Consider the following 25546-nt stretch of genomic DNA (forward strand, 5'->3'; position numbering starts at 1 on the left):
CTATTTATATGAAATGTCCAGAAAAGACATATCTATAGAGGTAGAAAAGTAGATTCATGCTTGCCTAGGCTTGGGGGGTGGGAATAGGGATTAAAGGGATATGAAGGATCTTACTGGGGTGATGAAAATGTTCTAAAACTGGATATAGTGATGGTTGTACAACTTGGTAGATTTACTAAAAATCATTGAATGATATACATAAATGGGTGAATTTATGGTATGTAAATTATATCTTAATAAAGTTGTTTTAAAAGAGAAAAAAAGAAAAATCCTAGAGACAGCCCAAACAGGGCAAATACTCCTCTTGATCCTTAGATTAGGAAGGGATTTTCTCCATCTCTGAAAAACCTTAACACTCCCTTCATACTTTGATGACTGTGATTATGACTGAAAATCACATTGGAAAGGACCAACCTGAGCAAGTTACAACTTTAAGAAGTTTGTATTTCAATCAGATCTTGATTTGAATGTGGCTAAAGGCACTTTACCTGTGCTCTAGGCAGAGTTGATAATAGACAGGTGTTTTCTCCCCTTTGCCTCTTCCCCACTCAAATAACTCTCCCACTGGGCTTTGACTTTTAAATATGTCTGGTTGTATTAGATCCTCTTGTGAAAGCAGATTTGGGGCAAAATGGGAAGAAAACATGAGGACCCTGACTAATTTGGGACATATTTTAACTTCTAAACATATTGGCCTTTGGTGAGATATGGATCTTTAGAGTCTCTTCTCTAACATGATGCTGATAATAATTTATCATTAAGTATCCTATATTTTAAAAAATATTTTTATTTATTTATTTGTCTGTGCCGGGTCTTAGTTGCAGCACGCAGGATCTTTTAGTTGCGGCATGAGGGATCTAGTTCCCTGACCAGGGATCAAACCCCGGACCCCTGCATTGGGAGCTTGAAGTCTTAACCACTGGACCACCAGGGAAGTCCCAAGTATCCTATCCTTTAAGGAACAAAATGACAACCATTGTCTGAGAAAGTGAACTCCTACAGAGTTAGAGACTATGTTTAAATAAATCTTTGTGTGTGGTGCCTTAGGCACTTAATAACCAAAAAACCATTATGGATGTTCTGAAATTCTAGGCTCTATCTCATTCAGATAAATTGGGAAAATATTTCAAATAAATGAATATCAGCACTCTTTTAAAATAAATTTAATGAAAACTCATTACTTAATCCTGGGTTTTAACATTTAGTTTTCCATCCCTTCAAAAGTACTGCTTTATAAACTCTGACAAAGAAAGAACTCAAAAGCACCTAAATGACCCTATCTTAAATGCTCACCAGTATTCCTTCATTGACAACGTTAACTCTCACAGTGAAGAGACTTTGTCATAGTGAAGCACAACATAGTTCCTGCCAATCTATTTATAAGTTATTTTTTACTAATATAAGTCAAAAAGTTACAAAGAATTCAAATGTTTAAAATCATCTGAAAGGTGAAAGACATTACAAACCCAGATGATGAACTGGAATTGAGAGTAAAAGATGAGAACCAGCCAATATAAATGAGAATCCAGTACAAAGAGTACAAAGGAAAAAACTTCCCCTCAGCAAAGTCACCTTCTGAGAACTTATCCTGTTACTCTCCTCTTTCTCTTTGCCATTTTTCCAAAAATTAAAAATTAGCTTTACAATGTCAAACATATAATGCAGAAGCAAATAATAGGTGAATGAAGTAGTTATGAACTGAAGGCAAAAAATAAAGTACTGTCAGTGTATCTCAAGGTTTATTTTAGTCTTACCAAGGTCAGTCACACTGACATAGCAGGTGACATGGTAAAACAATGGGACAGAGTCTAAAATCCACACACCAAAGTAGTGCTTGATTTTGGAGACATGCTTCAATACTTCTAAGAAATGAAGACAACATCCTCTAGTAACTTTTAAAATTATCAAGTGATAGGATGCAGTGTTTGGGAAATCTCCATAGAATGATTTGTTAATGCTTTTCCCAAAAGTACACTGAATAAGATCAGCCAGAGTCTGAAATAAAGGTTTTACTGGAGGGTATTCTGCCCAAGCATGACATTTTTATAAGTGGCAAGATTCCCAGACAAATTGTTAACTAATCAAAACCTGGCATTTTCAATAAATGTAGTATTGAGCCTCAAGGTAACATATAACTAAACTTGTATACTGCAGGAATCAGAAAGAGAAGTGTGCAGAAAACTAGATCAATACCTCTGCTTACAAAATCTAGAATTTACTTACATAAAAGCTGATGTTCTGAGTTAAGGCGTCACAAAACACTAAAAGTCAGGTTTTCTGGCATCATCCTCTTTTCATAAGAGAAGTCATTTCACTTTATTCTGATATTTTCTTAAAGACATATACCAGGACAAAGTAATCCATTTTTTTCCCACAAAAGTATTAGGTAATTTTCCTGGGTTGAATTAAGTATGGCTCTATAAATAGTATTTTAAAATATTTAAAGTATTAAAAATAGAGCCAATCAGTGAAAATTGTCAAAACTCACAAAGTAAATATTTGGAATATATATTTAGCTGTCATATATATACATATATATACAGACACACATATATAGAGTACATGCATGACTTTGGCAATTATTAAGAATTTTAAAAATAGAACAGTGAAACAGTACTCAATAGTTAACTTCATATTTGAACTCAATGATTAACTTTATTTCTGCAGGCATAAGTTGCTAGTGAGTCTGGAAAACTGCAGCATCTCTGATTATTCAGGTCACACCACCTTTGGTAGCTTATCCTAGTAATTCCATTGGAATTACTACTTTCTGGGATCTATTAAACTTTTCTTGACCAAACGTCTACAGAAATTCCTTTGCCTGCAGCCCCTAGCTGATTTGATGGATGATATCTAAACAGCCTATGAAATGTTAACTTTTAGAATATTTTTTTTCCTATTCTAACCACTTTAACTTTTAACTTTCTGATGATAGAGAAAACCAGTAAAAGGAAACATCAGGCAGAAACTGAACATCATCTAGTAGTATCAGTGCAGTTCAGGCAGTTAAAGAATCCAGATGTTGTCACCTGGTACTGTCACAGGACTCACAAGAAAATACTCAAGTTTAACTTCTAACAACATTCTCGGTACTTCCAAGTCCCACTTCTTGTATACTCCTCCCACTTTCAAACTTGTGTGCCAATTCATGTTCTTGTAAACCAGGGAAAATTACATTTCTTCTGCCTTGGAGATCGATACAGAGAAAGGCATCAGATGTCAGTCATCTTTAAGTCGTCCGGGAAGACGCTCAGAAATGCGTGCCTCTTGTGTCTTCCACTTTTATTTTCCCAACCCCTTACGAAGTTTTGGAACAGAAAGATGCCTGAGTCCCAAAGGCATTAGCCTGACACTGTGCTATTCCTTTCTAAGAACCCCATTAACTCCCAGTAGAAATGAGAGTGATGTGAACTCCGTTTCATGGCGCAACCCTCTGCAACCCCCTAACACAAACACAAGAGGTGGGATGGGGAGGAGGTCAAAGGAGGAGGAGGGAAAGGGTTCGGGAGAAGAGACTCACCGCTCCTGCCAGTTCCTCGGTCAGGCACAACGTAACCAGGAGAAGCCACAACCTGAAACGGGAGGGAGGGTGAATAACATGGGTTCTCTAGGCTCCGGGGTCCTGCGTCTGCCCATAGACCCTCGACCCCTTTTTGCTGCCTGCCCCCACTTCCTCTGTAATGACAGAAGTACAAGTATAGTCCCGGTCCGGCAAAATAGCCCAGAATAGGAAAGAGGAGAGGAGCTCGGGGCAGCAACGGCTCACCCAGGGTGCATGCTTGCGGCTCCTCCGGAGCTGGGTCCCGGGAGACTGCTTAAGCGGCTCCGCGGCCCCGGCTCGTCGGGGCTCCGCTGATGCTTGGCGGCTGTTTCCTTATTCAAGAGGATGGGGTAGGGGGGCGAAGTGGCTCATTTCTGAAGAAACTAAACTCAGCTTCTAGATAAAGAGGTGCCCCAAAGGGAAACACGGTCAGCGGTGCCCGCTACAACTTGCCGCACTCAAAAGATAGTTCCATGCACCAGGGGAGGAAGGAATGGAGGGGAAGGGGGCGGGGCTGTCTGCTGTCAATCATCCCCCCTACCTCGGGCAGCCGGTCGTCTTTCTCACTTTCAGGCACCTCTACACATAACATTCCCACGCATCTCCACAGCTTCATGCACAGGCCCACAGACCTACACACTAAGATGTAAGCAACTGTGCATCATACACTTCCTTAAAGCACTGTTAATTGTTACACATATACAGATTAAGGCATACTCCTCCCACATAGACAAATGGGCCTATGCACACTTTCCCAAATGCATATCACTCATTCTAATTTATTGCACACTAAGCTCTTGAGGTGGTGGTAGTTTCTGGGGTTGTAAAACTACCCTTAGCCGAGCAGAACCTAAGGATAAGTGGGCCCCCGTGATATAGGTCCAAAGCCCTGAAAGATGCTAAAGTGGTGAATTCTAGGGTGTGAGATAACAACTGTTCTGAAGAATTCGTCAAGAAATCCCTGAAAGATCCTCCAAGGAGTCCACATAAAGTATTTTCTGGGCCTGATGGTGCTTAAAAAAATCTGTATGTCAGAATTACCAAAGTAACGTTCAAGTCTACTTTATTTGGGAGACATCAATTCAATTGCCATTAACTCCATACAAATATTTCCAATTAAGTGTTCGTGTTAGTGTTAAGGAAAATTGCACTAAAGTTATTTAATTCTCTACCCTAAATCTCTCCGAGAAACATCTGCAATGAGAGTCAATACCTTTTATGTTAGTCAGTATGAGGTAAATATTAATTATGGCATTCAATGTAGCTAAAGAAAAAGATATGACTGTATTACTATAACATCCAACCACATAATAATTACTCATATCTACTGTGAACGCTCCCAAATCTTATATGAATATAATACGCATAAAATCTTCACACACGTATACGTACGTTCATTTTCTTAATTCTTCAGCTGGAAGCATATATTTAATTATATAAATATATTCATATGTTTCTAATATTTGCACGTTTTCTGTTGTATGTAGAAACTCCCTCCTGTGAGCAGGTGGAAGGCAAACAACCCCAGCAGCCCTGGGAGCAGGCACCAAAATTTGTTTCTAATCATTAACAATAAAAGAAACCGTTCTCTTAGATCCCTCCGCTACAAAAAATAGTCCCAGCTCAGGTCTATTTGTAATTGGCTTTGGTGCTCACACCAATGAGAGTGGGACTGGGCAGGGAAAAGGAGTATCAACGGAAGGTGCAAGTGAACGAATAGAAAAGCTTCCCGGGGGGAGTCAGGGTGCGCAGTCAACTGGCCTGGACGTTTCCCTCCTCCAAATAACTGAGCGTCACTCCCTCGCAGGTTGCTGGTGCGGTCTAAAACTGTGGCGGAGTGATCCTCAAATTCCCCAGGGCTGGTGGGGAGGGGGCGGTGCGGGGGAAGAGAGGGAGGAAAGTAGATCTGTGGGACTTGCGCGAGGAAAAAGTTTGCAAGTCTGGACAGAAGGGAAAAGTGCTCCCGAGAGACCGGCTTTGGGGAGGGGAGCGGGGAGGGAAGAATAGCTGCTGCTTTTTTTTTTTTTTTCTTTCCCTTTCCACTCTTAAAAACCTACTTTCTCCTCACCCAAGACGACCGGCACAATTGGGACACCCTCGCTGTCTCTCTCCGGCTCTAGCTCTCTCCCTATAAACCCTCAAGATTATGTCAGTTGGTCAGAGCCAGCCAGGGATTTCGTGCGGGTGCTGAAGGAGCTGCGGGAGCCGGAGAAGAATGAAACTGCGTGGAGTCAGCCTGGCTGCCGGCTTGTTCTTACTGGCCCTGAGTCTTTGGGGGCAGCCCGCAGAGGCTGCGGTAAGTCCTTCCTTCTACCCCCGACCCCCATCCCGTCACCTCCCTCTCACGCTGAAATCACTTTTTGTCCCTTTACCTTCCTTTCTCCTGGGCCTCGGCTAGGGAATTCAGGTGTGCATTCACTTGTTTAGGAAGAAACATTATTTACAACGCTAGTAACTCAAGCCTTCTGAAGTCCAAGGGAGAGGTTTAAGTGTTTAAAAATAGGGCTGCTGCTTTCCCTGCAGCTAGCTGCTCTGGGGGCAAGAGCAGAGCCTGGGGAGGAGGATGCATGTTAATAGATAACTAAGCTCTGGTGGATATTTAAAACTTTTCCTCCGCACCCTCCGCCCTCGAGTGTTTCCCTACATGCCCGCTAACCTTTTCACTAGTTGTGCCCAATCCACGCACTCTTTAAACTTTGTCGATAGTTTACTATTTTGGCCTTTCCAAAATCCACCTTCCACCAAAGTGTTAAGCGCGCCCGTGAAGTTCTTCCCTTTTGCCTTTTCCTTAAGGAACGTGAACCTACCCTCACCTCTGGTCAGTAAAGCCTCTGTAGAGACTGCTTCCCTCTTGACATCCCTGTTGCAAATGCTCAGGTAACATACCAAGAAGAGTGAGGTAAAGACGGATGGCTTCAGGCTTCGGTTCTTCTGCATCTTTTTTTTTTTTTTTTTTAAGTTCTCGGTTTTTGTTGTTTACTTTTTTTAGCTTACTAAGGCACCTGAAACAAATTGAGAATTTGCCCATCACCTATTTAAAGGAAAAGAACGATCTCTTTTTCACAGGAGAATGAGTGTTCTGGTTTAAAGGAGAGTGGAGGAGGGAAGTACACGTGAAATGACAGAGCAAAAACTTCCACTCAGTTTTAGGAATGTAGAATTAAGATCCTAATGTATCTCTTAGAAGGGTATCTAGGTAGTCCCACCCACTATCCTTCTGGGGATGAGAGGCAGATCTAAAGGAATGAATGGCTTTGTCAGAGAAAATGTTCTCCAGACTGAAACCCATCATCCTTAATTTCACTTAAGCTCTAAATAGAGAATTAAGTGTGTGACAAATTATTTAAAAGTTATATTTGAGTGAACATAATGGGTGGTTTTAAAAACACTTTAATATGAGATCATGGCTTAGGCCTTCACATGGTTGAGTGACTATCAATTCTTTATATGCAACTGCTGTGTTATATAGCTTACGTGGGTCCACTTGTAAGTTAGCTGTCTAGCTGTTCTGTACACTCAGCATGCCTCAGGTTACATTGCCCTCCTCCCATCCTCCAGAAAGTGTGTACTCAAGGTATGAGAAAACTAATATTTATTCCTCCATCAAAGTAGATAGATAATTTAAAATTGCTTTTATGATGCAGAGCTTCTTAATGGGCTAAGGTTTAGCCACTCAGTAGGGCTGCAGGCCCTTGGATAAAACTACAATTGTGTTGTTGAAAATAGTTCCTTTTAAAAACATCATCTTGGTGTTTACTGCTTGTGGCATTTGGCCCAGGGGCAAAGATTTTGTGGATGTTTGATTAAATATTTCTCATTTTTTTTCTTTTGACCTTGCTATTAATAAATGTGCACCAGATACCAATCATACAGGTATGTATAGCTATACTTTATGTCAGTTTATATTAAATCATGTTATGTTAAAAGTGAAATTTCTTTTTATGATTGACAAAATTTGGGAGCAAGCTTGTTTTCTTGGACTCTTTAACAATTGAGTGTTCATAAAGAAATTACAGAAGACACCAGGCAGTTTTTTTTTTCCTTTCTTCTCCTATATAATTATTTATTTATTTTTCTCCTATATAATTTTTAAAGAACATTTTAGACCCCATTTCCCTATCATTAGTATAATGTGCCTCTAATAAAACCAGGGTTTGTTTTTTCTGCTTCACACATTAATATCCTAGTTAGATTAATGTTTTAATCATCTCAAAGATATGAATGGTATCTGCTCTCCATACTGGTGCTGGGGATATTGGTGACCTTCTCCAGAGTAAACTGGATAGTAGTGGGGCTACTTGTTGACTGAAGTAGTCTAGTATTGGGACTTTTATACCAGGAAGAGCATTGCTACTTAAATTGCTTTAATTTTTCATAGTTAAGTGATTTCTTTATCTCTGAAGTCATGCCAAATTGGGATATTGCAAATATGTGGAAAATTTTTTAGGTGGAGAGTTTGTTAGGTGGAATAAAGTAACTCTTATTCCAAAAGGTTAGCAATAAAGGAAGAAGGCAAATTTAGTTGGAAAGGTCAGTTCTAGTGATGGAAATATGTATTTTTATGTAAAGGTACCTGTGCTGACTCTCTGTTAGTAGGATATACACTTAGATTTATGAATATGGTGTGTAAAATTCTAGTACTACTATACAGTTATTAGTAACTTCGTGTGTGTGCGCAGTGGAGTGGATAAGTTTCTTTAAATGTACTATCTCCCTTGTGACTAAGAGCAACAACTTGTTAAGGGTAGCAGTGTGGTTTGTGGCCATGGAACAGTTTTTCATCTGAAGTATATTGCTCCATAGGGAGAATTTGTTGACATTGTTATCATAACTTAACATTTTTGCATGTTTACTGTGTGCCAGGCACTGTGCTAATATGGAAATGTACATTATCATATTTAATCTTCACAACAGACCTATGAAGTATATACTATTGTTATTCCCACTTTACCGATCAAGGAGCTACAGATCACAGAGGTTAAGTAATGTGCCAAAAATAACATAGTTAGCAAGTTGTAGAGCTGGAAATTTGAATCCAGGCAATTTGACTCCAAATTCTTTACCCTTAATGACTGTCCTGTACTGCCTCCTTTGTATGTGGTCTATAGAAATGTATTTGCTGTTCAGAGTATTTGGATCTCTGCTACTTTTTTTTGAGTAAGGGGGAGACACAGGAAGTGAAATGGAAAATATAATGGGGATTACATCTCTTCCTGCTGATGTTAGGAGAAGCATCATGTTGTAATGGAAACAGCTCTGGGGTTAGAATAAAAAGATCAGAGTTTGATCTCTATATGTATGTCTATTTATAGAGAGATAATTTAAAAGTAATCTAGAAGCAATTGCTTGTTGCAGATTGTATGATTTTATATAATTACATATATAAAAGGTTAGATTTATAGAACAAGTGTAATTTGTGGTAGGTGATTATTTTGAAGAAAGATTTGCCTTATTATATTTGTAATTAGTCAGTTTCCATAATAATTTTAAATATACTGAACTTTTCAGGAGCATGTCTATTGTGATAAGACAGAGTATGTGTATGTGGTAGCATACCTTGCTTAAGATGTTCGATTCACTTCTTTTGTTTTACCGATTTACCCACCCATCATATCCAATTCTGTTCACTCAACTATCTATATAACTTTAGTCTTGTGTGTGTATTTGTATATGTGTGTCCTGTGAGTGTATAAGAGTGTGTACCTTTTTTTCCTGTGTTTTTACTTGGCTTTTGTTGTATGTATATGCAACATATGAGACTCTACTTTGAGTTAAAATTGATAAGTTGGTCAAGGTTGTGTCTGCCAGGTTTATCCACTGTAAAGTCACCATTTCTCCCTTTGTAATTACAAAGCGACCAGATTTTCTAAGACTATATGGGGCAATATTGCGAGACAATGTACATTTCTTGTTTCTCATCATAGTTTCGCCCACTGTTTTAGCATCTATTGAGGATTCTGACCTGAATAATTACTGCTGTGATATTTGCCAAATGGTGCTCTTCAGTTATCAACATTTTCTGCATTTATTTGTTGAATTCTAATGTAACAAAGAACTTTACCTTCTTTGCTGTTTGTTTCTGTTTATTTATTTATTCAATGATTTATTTATAGTAGTATGGACTTACGGATACTTGTTTTATTCTATGAACTATAATGAATGATGCTATTTTCCCTATTTTTTTTTGCTGAAATTACCCCAGATTTGGTCAATAGAAGCCCCTTCCAATTGGCTCCTGTGTCCTTTCAGTGTGTCCCCATCATTTTTTGAGCATTCTCTTACATTCTGGTACCACAAGGTATTCCAGACTCATTTTCTACTTTCTCTCCCCCAACCCTGGAATGAGCCATTTTTCTAAGGAGCTCTGATTCTTTTTGTTGAGTAATGGTATTTAGAGATCAAGATCTGGGTGCTTCGCATGCTCATTATTACTGGGGTGTCATTGCTTCTAGGCCTTCTCAGAAGATAAAACTAGGGAATGTATGTACATATACACAGACACATACCCACTTCTATATTTCTTACAAAACCATGAATTTGCACTGATATCTCTGATTCCAGTCCAAGATCACAGAATAAACATACCTCTTTGATACTATGGGATCTCGCTGCTTTCTGGTACCTCTCCTCAGGCATATTTTTTTTTTAATGTTCATATGATGGTGTATTATACAGCAACTCAAAAGAACAAACTACAACTACAAGAAACAACATGGAGGATCTCACAAGCTTAACGTTGAACAACAAAAAAAAGCCAGACACAGTAGAACACATATTGTACAATGCTGTTGATAGAAAGTTCAAAACCAGGCAAAACTACTCTGTGGTGGTAGAAGTCAGGGTGGTGATTACCTTTAGGGAAAGCAGAGATTAGGGGGAGGCAAGAGGGGCTTTGGGGGATGCTGGAATTAATCTGTTTTTTTGAGCTGCATTCTGGTTACATATTGTGTTCATTTTTTTTGTTTTAGAAGTTTGATTTTTTGTTGATGTTGGCCGTGCCATGTGCCATGTGGGATCTTTTATTTATTTATTTATTTATTTGGCCGCACTGGGACTTAGTTGCAGCACGCAGCATCTTTGTGTGGCATGTGGGGTCTTTAGTTGTGGCATGCAGACTCAGTTGGCGGCATGCATGTGGGGTCTAGTTCCCTGACCAGGGAACGAACCTGGGCCCCCTACATTGGGAGTGCAGAGTCTTAACCACTGGACCACCCGGGAAGTCCCACATATTGTGTTCATTTTGCGAAAACCCATGCACTTTTCTGTCTGTATGTTACACTTCAATAAAACATTCACATTACAACAAAATTAAATGGTGGCCCAGAGAGACCTGTGAACTTGCTCAGGGTCACACACCTCTTAGACCGGCAGTTAAAGTCCTAGGTTCTTACTCCTGCTTTGTTCCCCCCATCTATGTGGAGTGGGAAGAAAACAAAACCACAGTTGCTGTTATAAAAGCTGACAGCAGAATTCCCCTGAGAGGAGGCTCTGCTTGGGAAATAACTTGCTGGGCTCTCTCTGGGCATGAAAGGAAGAACAGCTGGCCCCAGCTAATAGCCTGGAGCACTCTGGGTTTCAGGGGAGAGTTCCTGAAGAGAGATGTGGGCGGGGCGGGAGGGTGGGGGGAGACAGAGAGACAGAGAGAGGCTGAGAACCAACAAGATAACAAGATGGTGGGTGACAAGGGCGAGATGAAAACATGGCGGCCAGCAGTGAGAGGAGAGGGCAGCCGTGGGGCTTGAAGACCAGTGGTATCTGATATTCATCACTCCCCTCCCTCCTCCAGCACCCCCACCCCGCAGGAATGATCCTCCACCTTCACTGTCCTCAGGCATATTTTGTGGTCTTACACAGAGTCTTTAAGAGATTGCCCTCTGGAGTCAGATCTGGAATCTGAGTGGAGGATGTGTGACCTTCGGACAGGTAGTAACCTCTGAGCTTTAATTTCCTCATTAGCGAAAGGGGGCCAGTGGTACCTATGTCACACATTGTTTTGAGGATAAAATGAGAGAAGTTATGTAAAGCATTTAGAATAGTACTTGGCGCATAGTAAGTGCTCAATAAGATTTCAATTAGATTCCATTATTGTCATTACAAACTAGTTATTGACTTGCCATTTCTTATTGCATTAACTCTCAAATTCTCTGCCTGATTTTCAGGGTCTAGCATGATCTTCCCCTTCATTCATCCTTATTTTTCATTACATTTTACAATACACTCCCTCCATTCTAGCCTAGGCGAACTTCCCTATAATCCCTTGAGCATTACATACATTTTTTTGAATTTTATTTTATTTATTTTTTTATACAGCAGGTTCTTATTAGCTATCTATTTTATACATATTATTGTATATATGTCAATTCCAATCTCCCAGTTCATCCCACATTACATACGTGTTTTGGCTCTCCATCTTGTTTAGAATCCTGTGGATCCAAATCTTTCCTCAATTTCAGCATAACATTTACATTCATTCAGCAGATATTTATTCAGCAACTCGTAAGTACTTAAGAATTATATTTATGTTGTCCTATTTCTCCCCTCATGGATATGTACTATCCACAAAATCATTCTGTGCTAGACACTATAGATAAAACTGAATAAGATAGACAAGGTCCCTGCCTTCACGGAGCTTCCATGCTAGTGAGCATAGATAAATAGTTCTGTGGAGCTTTCCCTTACTATTAAATCAGTTGCTGATTTTACCCTTCTTTGAACATTTGTCATATTTAGCCTCTTGCCTAGTATCTAAATGTATTTGGTCTTACAAGCATTTTGTTTCATGGGATTTTATGTCTTCTCCCTATTAGATTATAGACTTTTTGAAGGCAAGAACTGTATATTTGTTCATTCAACAAACTTACATGTTGATTTTGTCTGATGACAAAAATAATACATGCTTAATGTTGGAAACTTGAAAAATGAGAAAATTATAAAGAAGAAAGTAAATATCTCTCCACAGTTCTACCAACAGCACAGAAATAACCTGTATTATTGTTTTGATGATTTTCCTTCTTATGTATCTAATATTTTCTTAAAAAAGTAGATTGGTTAAAATTTTTTAAAAGTTGGGATTACGATATATACAATTTTATATGTTATTGTTTTTTCACTTATTAAGTGTTTTCCTGTTATTAAAATTCTTAGTTTAAAAATATTATTTTTAAATGATTGCATACGATTTATATTTATACACACCACAATTAATTTACGTGTTCACTTTTATAGACTATATTTTTAAATTTCAAGTGTTTTTAGTCATTATAAGAAATACGGCCATAAACAATTCTTATTCCATATTTTGTATTATTTTGTTAGTACTGCCTCCTTCATGGGGAATTATTGGGTTAAAGGTCATCAGTATTTTTAAAGTCTTTGGTACAGGCAGTAGACCCTGACATTTAGAAAGGCTATATCAACAGATAATATGATAGCTAACTTCTTTTTTAGTGGTTACTATGTTATACCCTCTTAGGTAGATAATATTATTCCCATTTTATGTACAAGGAATCTGAGGCCAACAGGGTGGTTACAAAACTACCAGAGGTCACACGATTAATAAGTGATTGAGCAGTTTAGCTCTAGAACATGCTCATGAAATTTTCCTCAGTTCCTATTTCATTCACGGTAGTACAGAAAAATAAAGTCATGTTGAAAAGTTGAATAATTCCCATTACCCTTTCCGTGACTGGTCACTTGAATTGATTTTAGACACTAGCCTATCTTTAGAGATAGGCTCACCCACCAGTTCATCCTTTAATAGCTCTTTACTATAATTGCCTGGGCCATTCATCCTCAAGGACCTAAATTTTAATTTTGTAAACCATGCATCCCCCTACATTTCTCCCCTATACAGAAGGTGGAGCCTGTATTCCATGAATACCTCCCCCACTGACCTCTTCCTAGCTATAGCAAGGGTGTAACATACTCCAAACTCACTGACATTCTCCATCCCCCAGGAGAGTTTTGGAATGCGTCTGAATATGGAGACCCCTTTTACCCTCTCTCCCCACCCCCTACCCCATAGCTGCCTATGAGCTATACACTTAAATGCCAGTGTCTTTGCCTAGTGTTGTCCCTTGCTTTCATCCTCCCTAAGTGATACTCCAGAACTTTCCCCCCATTAATTACTAATCTGTTTTTCCCACTTTGGGGTGATACTATTCCAGCCCCCATCTCCTGTTTTTAGCAACAAACTTGGAAGTACATATGGAGTGAGAGGTCCCCCATCCATTTTGCAACACTCCTGCCTTACCTTTTCCTTGTGTTTCCTCACTAGCTAAGTGACTTTACTGCCTTTATGATAGCCTTGTGGCTTGTGCATTTCAAATGTATTCCTCCACAAAATCACAAACTGTTATACATTATGGCTTTTCCAGGTGGCATTTGAATAGCTGAACTTTACGCTTCTGAATGATAGGGATCTGCTCTTGCCAAATTACTTTCCAGAATGGTTTTACCAATTATATTCCTATCAGTAGTGTAAAAGAGTACCTATGAGACAGTCTTAATAATTTTTTTTCTATCTAGTACAGTGACTATAGAATTGATGCTCAATTGATTGCCAGTTGGTTGGCAGATTTGGTTCTATCCTCTAATGATTTTCTTTTTAAAATATAATCATTCCATCATCTCATCCCCTTCTGACAATAGCAACCATAGAACAGAACTGATTTTTGAAAATAAATTCTCTCTAATGAACATTATAAATGAACCACCCAACCACTTAACTAAATCCTCATTACAAAGATTGTTTTTAATAGCAGTAATTCTTGAGGTGTTTTGGAGAGGCATCTTTAGTGTGATCTCTGATACATTAGCTTCTTTCATTTTAACCAGATTCTCATTTTATGCATCAATGCTTGAGTTTATTTACCTTCATAATCTGTACAGGTCCAACTGCCCTTGGTTCCTTTAGAAGCTTCTGCTGGCCTTTTACCAAAAGTGTAGTCTGTGATGGTACCTGCCACCCTGTTGAAAAGGGAACCTTAAATCCCTTGCTATTTGCTAACCAAAGACAACCAAAGGCAAATGTTATAAAAGAAACAAGTTTTTGCTAAATTTAATTTTTAACTTAAAAAAATTTTACTAGATCATTTGCTTTACTTTTTAACTTGTAGAGAGACTTAAGCACCTTTTTTGAGCAAGTGCTAGTCAGGTTAATGGAATTGGTTTTATGACAGTGAGTACTAAAATAGAACTGGAAGAAATTCTGTTGGCATTTGTATCATCTTATAATTCAGTCAAATGACACTCTTCATATATGTTAAGAGAACTGGCTGATTTGCTTCCAAAATTTCTTATAGTGTGTGTGACATTAATGGAATCCTGAAGGAAATATTGGAACTTTGGCGGGGGAAGATGGTATTAAGAGTGGGACACTAGTGAAAAATTGTTTCGTGTATTCTGTATTTTGAGCTCTCCAGGACTTGCTAAAGGAGGAGAAGTCCTTCTCTGTCCATAATCTCATAATCTAATTGATGTAGTAAAACATTCCTGTATGTGAAAGGCATAGTAGTGCCTGTTTATATCAGGTTGTTTTCTGTTGCAAGTGGTAGAAAACACTAATTCAACTGCCTTAACAACAGAGAAAAATTTTAGCTCACATTACAAGAAGTTTGGAGGTAGAGTACCTCCAAAATTAATTAATTCAGCCAAATAGTGACCCAGGTTCTTTCCACTTTCTCCTCTGCCATACTCTGCCTATCAGCTTACTGTCTCAGATTCGTGCCCCTCATACTTGCAAGATTGCTGCTGCAGTTCCAGGGATCACATACAGATGCCACAATGCCCAATAGAAAAAGAGTATGAACTGTTCATTTGTGTCCCTTTTTATCAGCAATGAAAACTTTCTCAAGAGTCCCATACCTTCACCCTTACATCTGATTGGTTAGAATTGTATTACATGTATATGTTTACACCAGTACATTGGCAAGTGGAATAGGACCATAAACGTAGAGTTAGACAAGTGACTTACACTGCCACCTCCCCCTGCAACACACCAAAGCACATTGCTGCCTGGAAAAGTTAGAGGATGGGAAAATTTGAATAAAATCAAGGTTCTTTTAGGAAGGAAAAAATAGTTCCTGCTTCACAACCTCATGAGTTTGTTGTCAGGATCAGTTGACTAAAAGATTTGTAAGAATTCGATGTATTTGTTAAATGTAAGATGTATTTCTTTTTTTAAAAAATAAATTTATTTTATTTATTTATTTTTGGCTGTGTTGGGTCTTCGTTGCTGGGCGCGGGCTTTCTCTAGTTGCGGCGAGCGGGGGCTACTCTCCGTTGCGGTGCACGGGCTTCTCACTGCGGTGGCTTCTCATTGCAGAGCACAGGCTCTAGACACGTGGGCTTCAGTAGTTGTGGCATGCGGGCTCAGTAGTTGTGGCTTGCGGGCTCTAGAGTGCAGGCTCAGTAGTTGTGGCGCATGGGCTTAGTTGCTCCACGGCATGTGGGATCTTCCCAGACCAGGGCTCGAACTCGTGTCCCCTGCATTGGCAGGCAGATTCTTAACCACTGCGCCACCAAGGAAGCCCATAAGGTGTATTTCTTAATAGGGAAACTAATGTTTTATAGAGTTGTACAAATGAAAGATGTTGGCTATTTACGTAACTATAGATATTTTAACGTTGGAGGGACATTAGGTCATTGGTTCTCAAAGTGTGGTCTGCAGACCCCTGAGATTCCTGAGATCCTATCAGTGGGAACATGAGGACTATTTGAACAATAATTTGAAGACTGTTTTGCCTTTTTCACTGTGTTGCCATTTGCACTGATGATGGGTAAGACAGTGTAGTATACCAAATTGTCCTCGTAGCTGTATTCTTCATAGTCTTGGAGGACAGAAAGCCAGTTTTACTTAACAATGTCCTCAATGTAGCATTGATTTTATTCAATCTTGACCCTTGAGTACAGATATTTTAAAATTTCTGTATGACAAAATGGGAATTATACAGAAAACGCTTCTGTATGCTGAAGTAACATCGTTTCTAGGAAAAGCTCTTGTGCTTTGTGAGTTGTGTGAGTTGGGGGCTGAACTAGCTGATTTTTGCCTGGAACACATTTTTACTTGAAAGAACAACTGAGACAAACTGTGGTTAATCAGCCTTGAGTATTTGGCAGGAATTTTCTTGAAAATGAGCAAAGTGAGTCTGTCATTTCAAGGAAGACAACTGGCAGTGTTTGTTGCCAGTGAAAACATTTGAGCTTTTCAAGTATTAGAATTTTAGAAAACTTGAATCTTGAGTATGGGCTTGATAGCTTTCCAGAACTTAGCCTTTTCTAATGAGATTGGTAACTATATTAATGTGTATGATTTTTTTTATATTATGTAATAAAATGTGTTAACATTTGGAAGTTCTGCAAATCCCACTGAACTAATATTTTCCAAATGACTAATGCATGATGTTACAAAATCATGCATGGCTAAAAGATCCATTGAAAGACAAGTTAGATCAACCAGTTTTAACGTAATTGAGTACAAAAATTAAATAGATAAGGTATCAGATTCTATGTTGCAACTTAGCTTCTTTTAGGTAGACTCTTCTGTCTACCACTTGCAGAATTTTGGCATAGTATCAAAGAATATCTACAGTTATTTTAAAAGGGTATTAAAATACTCAGTTTTCCAAATATATAACTTCATGAAGCCAGATTTTCTTCATATATTTCAACCAAAACAACATATTGCAACAGAATGGATGCAGAAGCAGATATGAAGATCTAGCTGTCTTCTATCAAGGCAGACATTAAAGAGATTTGCAAAAAAGATGTAAAACAATCCCTCTTCTCCCTTTCTTTTTTGTTTTGGAAAATATAATTATTTTTCATGAAAATGCATAATATATGTTAACATGTAATGAGTTCATTATTTTAAAAAATATTTGTTTGTTTATTTATTTATTTATTTTGGCTGCACCGGGTCTTAGTTGTGGCACGCGGGATCTTCACTGCGGCATGCGGACTCTTAGTTGTGGCACGCATACGGGATCTAGTTCCCCGACCAGAGAGCAAGGAACCTGGGCCCCCTGCATTGGGAGTGCAGAGTCTTACCCACTAGACCACCAGGGAAGGCCCCTGAGTTCATTATTGTTGCTTTTAAATGAATAAAGAAATAATTATTTTAATTATTACTCAGTTTTATTTTATATGGTACATACTGATAGGTGTAACCCACATAAGCAAAAGCTTTGGGGTCCTCAGTGATTTTTAAGAGAGTAAAAGGGTCTTAAAAAGTTTGAAAACCACTACTCTACAGAGACCAGCTCCATCATTTTACAGGAAAGTGAAGTGATTGATGAAAGATGCAGCTTGTTAGTTGCAGAGGCAGAGAAGTAATATTATTCCATTCCTCTCTCCAGTATACCACATTGGCTTAGGGGTTGGTGATATGATTTTGTAATTTTATTCATCCTAGTAGATAGAGTTAAAATACCAAATAGAAAATGTACTAGATTGTACTTGTATCTTTCCTACAATCTTCAGTCTTTGTGGGTATTGCAAGTCAGAAACATTCTCACTATACATACCACAGCAGAGGAGACCCTGATGAAGAAAGACTATGAGCTAAAGTTACAGTTATTTTTAGATACCAAATTGGAAAACCCATAAAACCATAGTTCTTGGCTTACATAGCTTTGTATTCGTCACAGTGTATAGACTGGTTCCTTGTATGTAGTTGATTCTCAATAGCTAATTGTTGAATGAATTTTGAATTTTGGGGAAGGGTAGATTTATTTGCCAAGAGGCAAGACCTAGAATCAATGAGTTAGGTTATAGGAACTCTTGATATCAATTAGTTTCTAGCCATTAAGCTATTTAGTAACAGGAATGACCCATTACTAAAAGTGCTCAAAGAGAGGGTAGATGCTACGTTGTCAGCAATACCCACAAAGTCTCTTTCCACTCTAAAATTCTATTGTTCTGGTTGTTAGAAGGAACTTTCTTTTTTATTGAGCTCAAATCCTTGTCTCTATAATTTTTAAGTAACTCTGAGGTATAATTGACATAAAATAAAGTGCACATATTTAAAGTGTACAATTTGAGGAGTTGTGACTTACGTGTACACTTGTGAAGCCACCAGTACATTAAAAATAATGAACATATAAATTACTCCTGGAGATTTTAATGCCTCTTGGTAGTCCCTCTCTCCCTTCCTACTCCTATCCCCCATCCCCAGGTTACCACTGATCTGCTTTCTGTACATTAATTTTGTTTTCTAGAGTCATATAAATGGAGTCATATGTACACTTTCTTTGTTTTGGATCTGTTTTTTCAGCATTTGAGATTCATCCACATTGTAGTGTGTATCCGTAGTTCATTATTTTCTTGTTGAGTAGTATTCCATTGTATGGATATACCACACTGTGTTTTTCTGTTCACGTGTTGATGAATATTTGGGTTATTTACAGCTTGTCTATTACAGGTAAAGCTTTTATGAACACTTTAATTTTTGCATTTTAACAGTTATTTTATTGAAGTGTAATTTACATAAAGTGATATGTACTAATCTTAGGTGAACAGCTCAAATATATATATTTTTAATTGTATACACTTTGGTAACCACCATCCAGGTCAAGATATAGAACATTTCCATTACCCAAGCTCCGCCATGCCCCTTTCCTTTCAGTGCCTTTTGTGTCTTCTATAAAAATTTTTATACTCCAAGGTTGCAAAGATATTATCATATGTTTTCTTCCAGAATATTTATAGTTTCAGTTGTATTTAGGACCATTTTTTTTCTATATAGATAACCAGTCGTTCCAGTACCATATATTGAAAAGAAATACCTCTTTTCATTGATTTGGTTTGATGGCTTTATTGAAAATCAGTTGAATGTATAGGTCTAGGTCAGAACTTACTAGTCTGGTCTGTTGATCTGCTTGTCTATCCTTATTCCAATATTATGCATTCTTCATTATTTTGGCATTATAATAACGCTTTAAATTTTGTAGTATAAGTCCTTCAAATTTGTTCTTTAAGATTGTCTTGACTATTGTCTTGAATGTTTATTTTATTCCATATAAATTTTAGATTCATCTTGTAAATTTTTACTAAAAAACTATTTGAGGTTTTGGTAAGGATAGCAATAATTCTATGGATCAATTTAGGAACAAGTGAAATCTTAAAATTATTGATTTTCCCAATCTGTTAACACAGTATATCTCTCCTTTAATTTAGATATTCTTTAATTACCTTCATCATAGAAGTCATGCTCAGCATTTGGTCAGTTTCTTCCTATGCATATGCTTGTATAGTAAATGATATAATTTTAAGAATTGTATTTTTAGTTGTTTGTTGCTAAGATATAGACATTCATTTATATATTGATCTTTTTACCCTAAGATATTACTATTTTTTCTTTTTCAGGGTATGATTTATATATTGTAAAATTCACCTATTTTATGCACAGTTCTGTGAGTCTTGACAGATGCATACAATAGTAAGTGTAGTCAATCAAGATATAGAACAGCATTGCTAAGATTATTCATTAGGTTCTAGTAGTTTGTATTTTCCATGTACATAATCATATCATCTGAAAATAGAGTTTTTTTTTTTTCATTTTCAATCCATATGCCTTTTTCTGCTCTCCACCTTATTGACTGGCTAGGACTTCCAGTACGAGTTTAATAGAAGTGGTAAGAGAAAATATCCATTTTTTTTGCACTCTATCTTTTGGGGAATATATTCACTATTTCGCTCTAATGTTAGCTTTAAGTTTTACAGAGTAACAGATTGAGGAGCTCCTATCCCATTCCTGTTTGCTGACATTAAAAAAAAAATGTTAAATTTCATCAAGAACTAATTTGCACCTATTTAAATGATCATGTTGTCAGGGACTCAGCTGAACTGCTAGGTGTCTTAGTAGCCAGTTAAAACAAGCAAGCCAAAACGAAAATAACAACCCCTTAATTGCTTATTATGATTGATAAGCAAGAGACTAAATCAGGGAAAGTGCCAACTCCCCTTCCCTCCCATTTACACTTTTCTCCATGCAGTGACTGCAGGTCTGGGGAATCAGCACAGACTTGGGGATCAGGTCATCTCACTGATGAAGGAACCTCAAACAAAAAGCTCCTGCAGTTTTAGGGAGCTGGAGACCTAGGAGAGGAAGAGGAGAAGTGCTATGAGTGAGAAAGGTACTGAGTACTGAGTCAGATGGAGAAAATTGTCTTCAGAGTTTCCCCACACTTCCTCTGCTATGAATGTTGTGAACAAGTCTTTGTGTGGACATACACTTTCATTTTTCTTGGGTAAATATCAAGGAATGGAATTGCTGGGTTGTATCATAAGTCTATTTTAAATTTTACAAGAAACTGCTAAATTGTTTTTTTAAAGTGGTTTTACCATTGTACATTCCACCAATGTATAAAAGTCCTAGTTGCTCCTCATCCTAACCTATGTTTGCTACTGTTACTCTTTTTAGTTTTAGCCATTTTGATGTCTGAGTATTGCTACCTCCTTGTAGTTTTCTTATAGTTCTTTTTACTTATTTATATACAGTAAAATTTACTATCCTTGATATACTGCCTGTGAGTTTTGATAAAAGCATACAATCTTGTAACCACTGCCATAAACAAGATTCGGAACAGTTCCATCACCTCACAATGTTTCCTAATGCTGCCCCTTTGTAATTAGCTCCTCCACTTACCCACAGTTCCTGGCTATCAGTGATCTATTTTCTAATTCTATAATTTTACTTTTTTCGTAATGTCATATAGATTGAATCATCCAGCATGTAACGTATTGAGTCTTTTTTCTCTTAATGTAATGCATTTTAGATTTATCCATATGGTGTCTATCAGTAGGTCATTTCTTTTTTCTTATGTTTGAGTGGTAAGGGCTCTTACATATTTTGGATACAACATCTTTGTTTGATATATACAAGTTTTGTGGATGTGTTCTCCCATTTGGTGGCTTGCCTTTTTATTTTCTTAACTGGTCTTTGACTACTCCAAGGTCACCAAGATTTTCATCCATGTTTGCTTCTAAAAGTATTTTTAAAAAAGGAGTTTCAGCTTTTGACCCATTTAGTTGTTTGTGTATGGTGTTTGGTAAGGGTACTGGTTCAGTTTTTTCCCATGTGTTTAACTAGTTCCAGCACCATTTTTTGAAAAGAATCCCTTCCCCATTTAATTACTTTGGTACCTTTGTTGAAAATTAATTAACCATATATGCGTGGGTTTATTTTTGGACTCTAATAAATTCCTCAATCTATATGCCTACACTTAAGGTAATAGCAGACTGTCTTCATTACTGTAGTTTTATAGTAAGGCTTGAAATCAGGTGGTGCAAATCCTCCAAATTTGTTCTTTTTCAAATTTTTCATTCTCCTCCTCCTCTCCCTTCTCCTCTTCCTCCTCCTTTCCCTTTCTTCCTCTTCCTCCTTTCATCCTTCTTCTCCTCTGCATTTCTATATAAAATTTGCAGTCACCTTGTCAATTCATACAGATAAACCTCCTGTAATTTTTTTTTTTTAAGGAAATGAAATGTGATAAGAGTTACGATGATCACTGGAGGGGAATGTAGATTGAGAAAGCATTTCTTGTTTTTTTTTTTTAAATGTATTTATTTATTTTTGACTGTGTTGGGTCTTCGTTTCTGTGCGAGGGCTTTTTCTAGTTGTGGCAAGCGGGGGCCACTCTTCATCGCGGTGCGCGGGCCTCTCACTATCGCGGCCTCTCGTTGCGGAACACAGGCTTCAGACACGCAGGCTCAGTAGTTGTGGCTCACGGGCCTAGTTGCTCCACGGCATGTGGGATCTTCCCAGACCAGGGCTCGAACCCGTGTCCCCTGCATTAGCAGGCAGACTCTCAACCACTGTGCCACCAGGGAAGCCCAAACCTCCTGTAATTTTGAATGGGATTCTGTTTAATCTGCAGATCATTTGGGGGAAAATTGATATCTTAACAGTATGCAATATTCTGATAAATGAACATGGTATATCTTTCTGTTTATTAAGTTGTTCTTTTTTTTTTTTTTTACTTACTAGATTATCGATTTATTATGAAAGAATAGAACTCAGGAACAACCAGATGGAAGAGTTGCACAGAACAAGTTATGTAGGAAGGGGCACGGATCTTCCAGGCTCTCAGTCACTCTCCCAGCACCTCCATGGGTTTACCAACCCAGAAGCTTTCTAAACCCCGTCCTCTTGGGCTTTTAGGAAGGCTTCATTACATAGGTATGGCTGATTAAATCATTGGCCATTGGTGATTGAATTCAATCTCTAGCCCCTTTCCCCTCCCCAAAGGTGTGGATGGAACTGAAAGCTCCAACCATTTAATCATGTGGTAGGTTCCACTTGCCCCCAGCCCCCATTTTTTTTTTTTTTTTTGGCTGCGTTGGGTCTTCATTGCTGTGTGCCGGGGTTTCTCTAGTTGCGGCGAGCGGGGGCTACTCTTCGTTGCGGTGCGCGGGCTTCTAATTGTGGTGGCTTGTTATGGAGCGTGGGCTCTAGGTGCGCGGGCTTCAGTAGTTGCGGCGTGTAGGTTCAGTAGTTGTGGCACACAGGCTTAGTTGCTCTGCGGCATGTGGGATCTTCTGGGACCAGGGATCGAACCTGTGTCCCCTTCATTGGCAGGCAGAGTCTTAACCACCACACCACCAGGGAAGTCCCTGGCCCCCATTCTTTTTTTTTTTTTTTTTTAATTTTTTTTTTTTTAAAGTTTTTATTTTTCTGTAAACATATCTAAATAATTCTTTTACTCCTTTTCAGCGTTTACATTTCCTTCAGTTTCAGTGTTTTTCTTTTTTTTTTTAACATCTTTATTGATGTATAATTGCTTTACAATGGTGTGTTAGTTTCTGCGAGGTGGATGGAGTTAGAGTCTGTCATACAGAGTGAAGTAAGTCAGAAAGAGAAAAACAAATACAGTATGCTAACACATATATATGGAATCTAAGGAAAAAAAAAAAAGGTCATGAAGAACCTAGTGGCAAGATGGCAATAAAGACACAGACCTACTAAAGAATGGACTTGAGGATATGGGGAGGAGGAGGGGTGAGATGTGACAGGGTGAGAGAGTGTCATGGACATATATACACTACCAAATGTAAAATAGATAGCTAGTGGGAAGCAGCCGCATAGCACAGGGAGATCAGCTCGGTGCTTTGTGACCACCTAGAGGGGTGGGATAGGGAGGGTGGGAGGGAGGGAGATGCAAGAGGGAAGAGATATGGGAACATATGTATATGTATAACTGATTCAGTTTGTAGTAAGTTGTTCTTTAATTTCTCTCAGCAATGTTTTGTAGTTTTCACTGTGTAGGTCTTATACATATTTTGTTAAATTTATCCCTAAGTATTCTTGTGTTTGAATAGTATTATGTAGTATTAATAGTATTAATAGTATTGTATTTTATCTTCTATTTTCAATTATTAGTGTATCAAAATATGAGTGTTTTTTTTCCTATTGACTTAAATACTATGATCTTGCTAAATTAATTTATTATTTCTGGTAGCTTTTTAATGAATTTCTTAGAATTATCTACATAATGTGATTATATCTTCTGTGAATTAAGATATAAGATAGATTTACTTCTTTCTTTGTAGTCTGCACATTCAATTTCCCCCCTTATTTTATTGTTAGGACCTTTAGGAGAATGTTTTAAGTGTTGAAACCACCGTCTTTGCTAACTTTTCCCAATGTATGAAAACATTTGTTTCACATACTTTATAGAGTTTTTTGGTTGTTTATGGCAAGATGGCAAGTCCAGTAGCAACTGTTCCAACATAGCCTGCTTTCATTTCTTTTGATAACACTGCTGTGAACATTGCTGAACAAAATTATTTGCTTTTCAGATTATTTCCTTTGAGTAGACTTCTAAAACTAGATATTGTCATCTGTATACCTATATCTGTACCTGTCTATCTGTCTACCTACTTATTATCCATCCATCTATCTATCTATCTAAACTTACAGTATAAGAGTTACCTTGGAGGGGACTCCCATGGTGGTCCAGTGGTAAAGAATCTGCCTTACAATGCAGAGGATGCAGGTTCGATCCCTGGTCAGGGAACTAAGATCCCACATACCGCAGGGCAACTAAGCCCGTGTGCCACAACTACTGAGCTCGCGCAGCTCAACTAGAGAGCCCATGTGCCGCAAACTACAGAGCCCATGCGCTCTGGAGCCCATGTACCACAACTAGAGAGAGAAAACCCGCACGCCACAACTAGAGAGAAGCCTGCGCGCCACAACGAAGAGCCCACATGCCACAGTGAAAGATCCCGCATGCCTCAATGAAGATCCCATGTGCCGCAACTAACACCCGACACAGCCTAAATAAATAAATAAATAAATAATCTTTTTTTAAACAAAGAGTTACCTTGGAATGGAATTGCTGGGTCATATAGTAGTTCTATTTTTATTTTTTTGAGAAACTTCCATACTGTTTTCCACAGTGGCTGCACCAATTTACACTCCCTCCTTTTTTCTACATCCTTGCCAACATTTGTTATTTGTGTTTTTTTTTATTTTTGATGATAACCATTCTGACAGATGTGAGGTGATATCTCATTGTGGTTTTGATTTACATTTCCCTGATGATTAGCAGTGTTGAGCATCTTTTCATGTGCCTGTTGGCTATCTGCATTTCCTCTTTGGAAAAATGTCTGTTCAATTCTTCTCATTTTTTAATTGGATTGTTTATTTTTATTTTTGATGTTGAGTTGTATGAGCTGTTTATATATGTTGGATATTGATCCCTTATTGGTCATATCATTTGAAAATATTTTCTACCATTCCATAGGTTGTCTTTTTGCTTTGTCAATGGTTTTCTTTGCATTGTTGTGCAAAAGCTTTTAAGTTTAGTTAGGTCCCATTTGGTTATTTTTGCTTTTATTTCCTTTATATGACTTGACAATTCCACTCCTGAGTATATATCTGGAAAAAACAAAAACACTAATTCAAAAAGATACATGCACCCCAATATTCATAGTGGCATTATTTACAGTTGCCAAGGTATGGAAGCAACCTAAGTGTCCATCCACAGATGAATGGATAAA

At 38.0% G+C, this 25546-nt stretch overlaps 2 protein-coding genes across 4 annotated transcripts in view; one reads left to right on the forward strand and one right to left on the reverse strand.

Moving 5' to 3' along the window:
• COL4A6 (collagen type IV alpha 6 chain) overlaps positions 1–4015 on the reverse strand; it is a 291413-nt gene extending 287398 nt beyond the window's left edge. For both annotated transcript variants that reach the window (XM_059911605.1, XM_059911604.1), the window contains exons 1-2: positions 3767–4015; positions 3521–3572 (exon numbers count right to left, since the gene is read on the reverse strand). In XM_059911605.1, the coding sequence (XP_059767588.1) occupies positions 3521–3572; positions 3767–3777 (63 nt within the window). In that variant the 5' untranslated portion in view covers positions 3778–4015. The remainder of the gene's footprint in view (positions 1–3520; positions 3573–3766) is intronic.
• Positions 4016–5430: 1415 nt separating this feature from the next.
• COL4A5 (collagen type IV alpha 5 chain) overlaps positions 5431–25546 on the forward strand; it is a 236940-nt gene continuing 216824 nt past the window's right edge. For both annotated transcript variants that reach the window (XM_059911681.1, XM_059911682.1), the window contains exon 1: positions 5431–5837. In XM_059911681.1, the coding sequence (XP_059767664.1) occupies positions 5757–5837 (81 nt within the window). In that variant the 5' untranslated portion in view covers positions 5431–5756. The remainder of the gene's footprint in view (positions 5838–25546) is intronic.

Source organism: Balaenoptera ricei, chromosome X, assembly GCF_028023285.1.
Source record: "Balaenoptera ricei isolate mBalRic1 chromosome X, mBalRic1.hap2, whole genome shotgun sequence".
In the NCBI taxonomy this organism is placed as follows: Eukaryota; Metazoa; Chordata; class Mammalia; order Artiodactyla; family Balaenopteridae; genus Balaenoptera; species Balaenoptera ricei.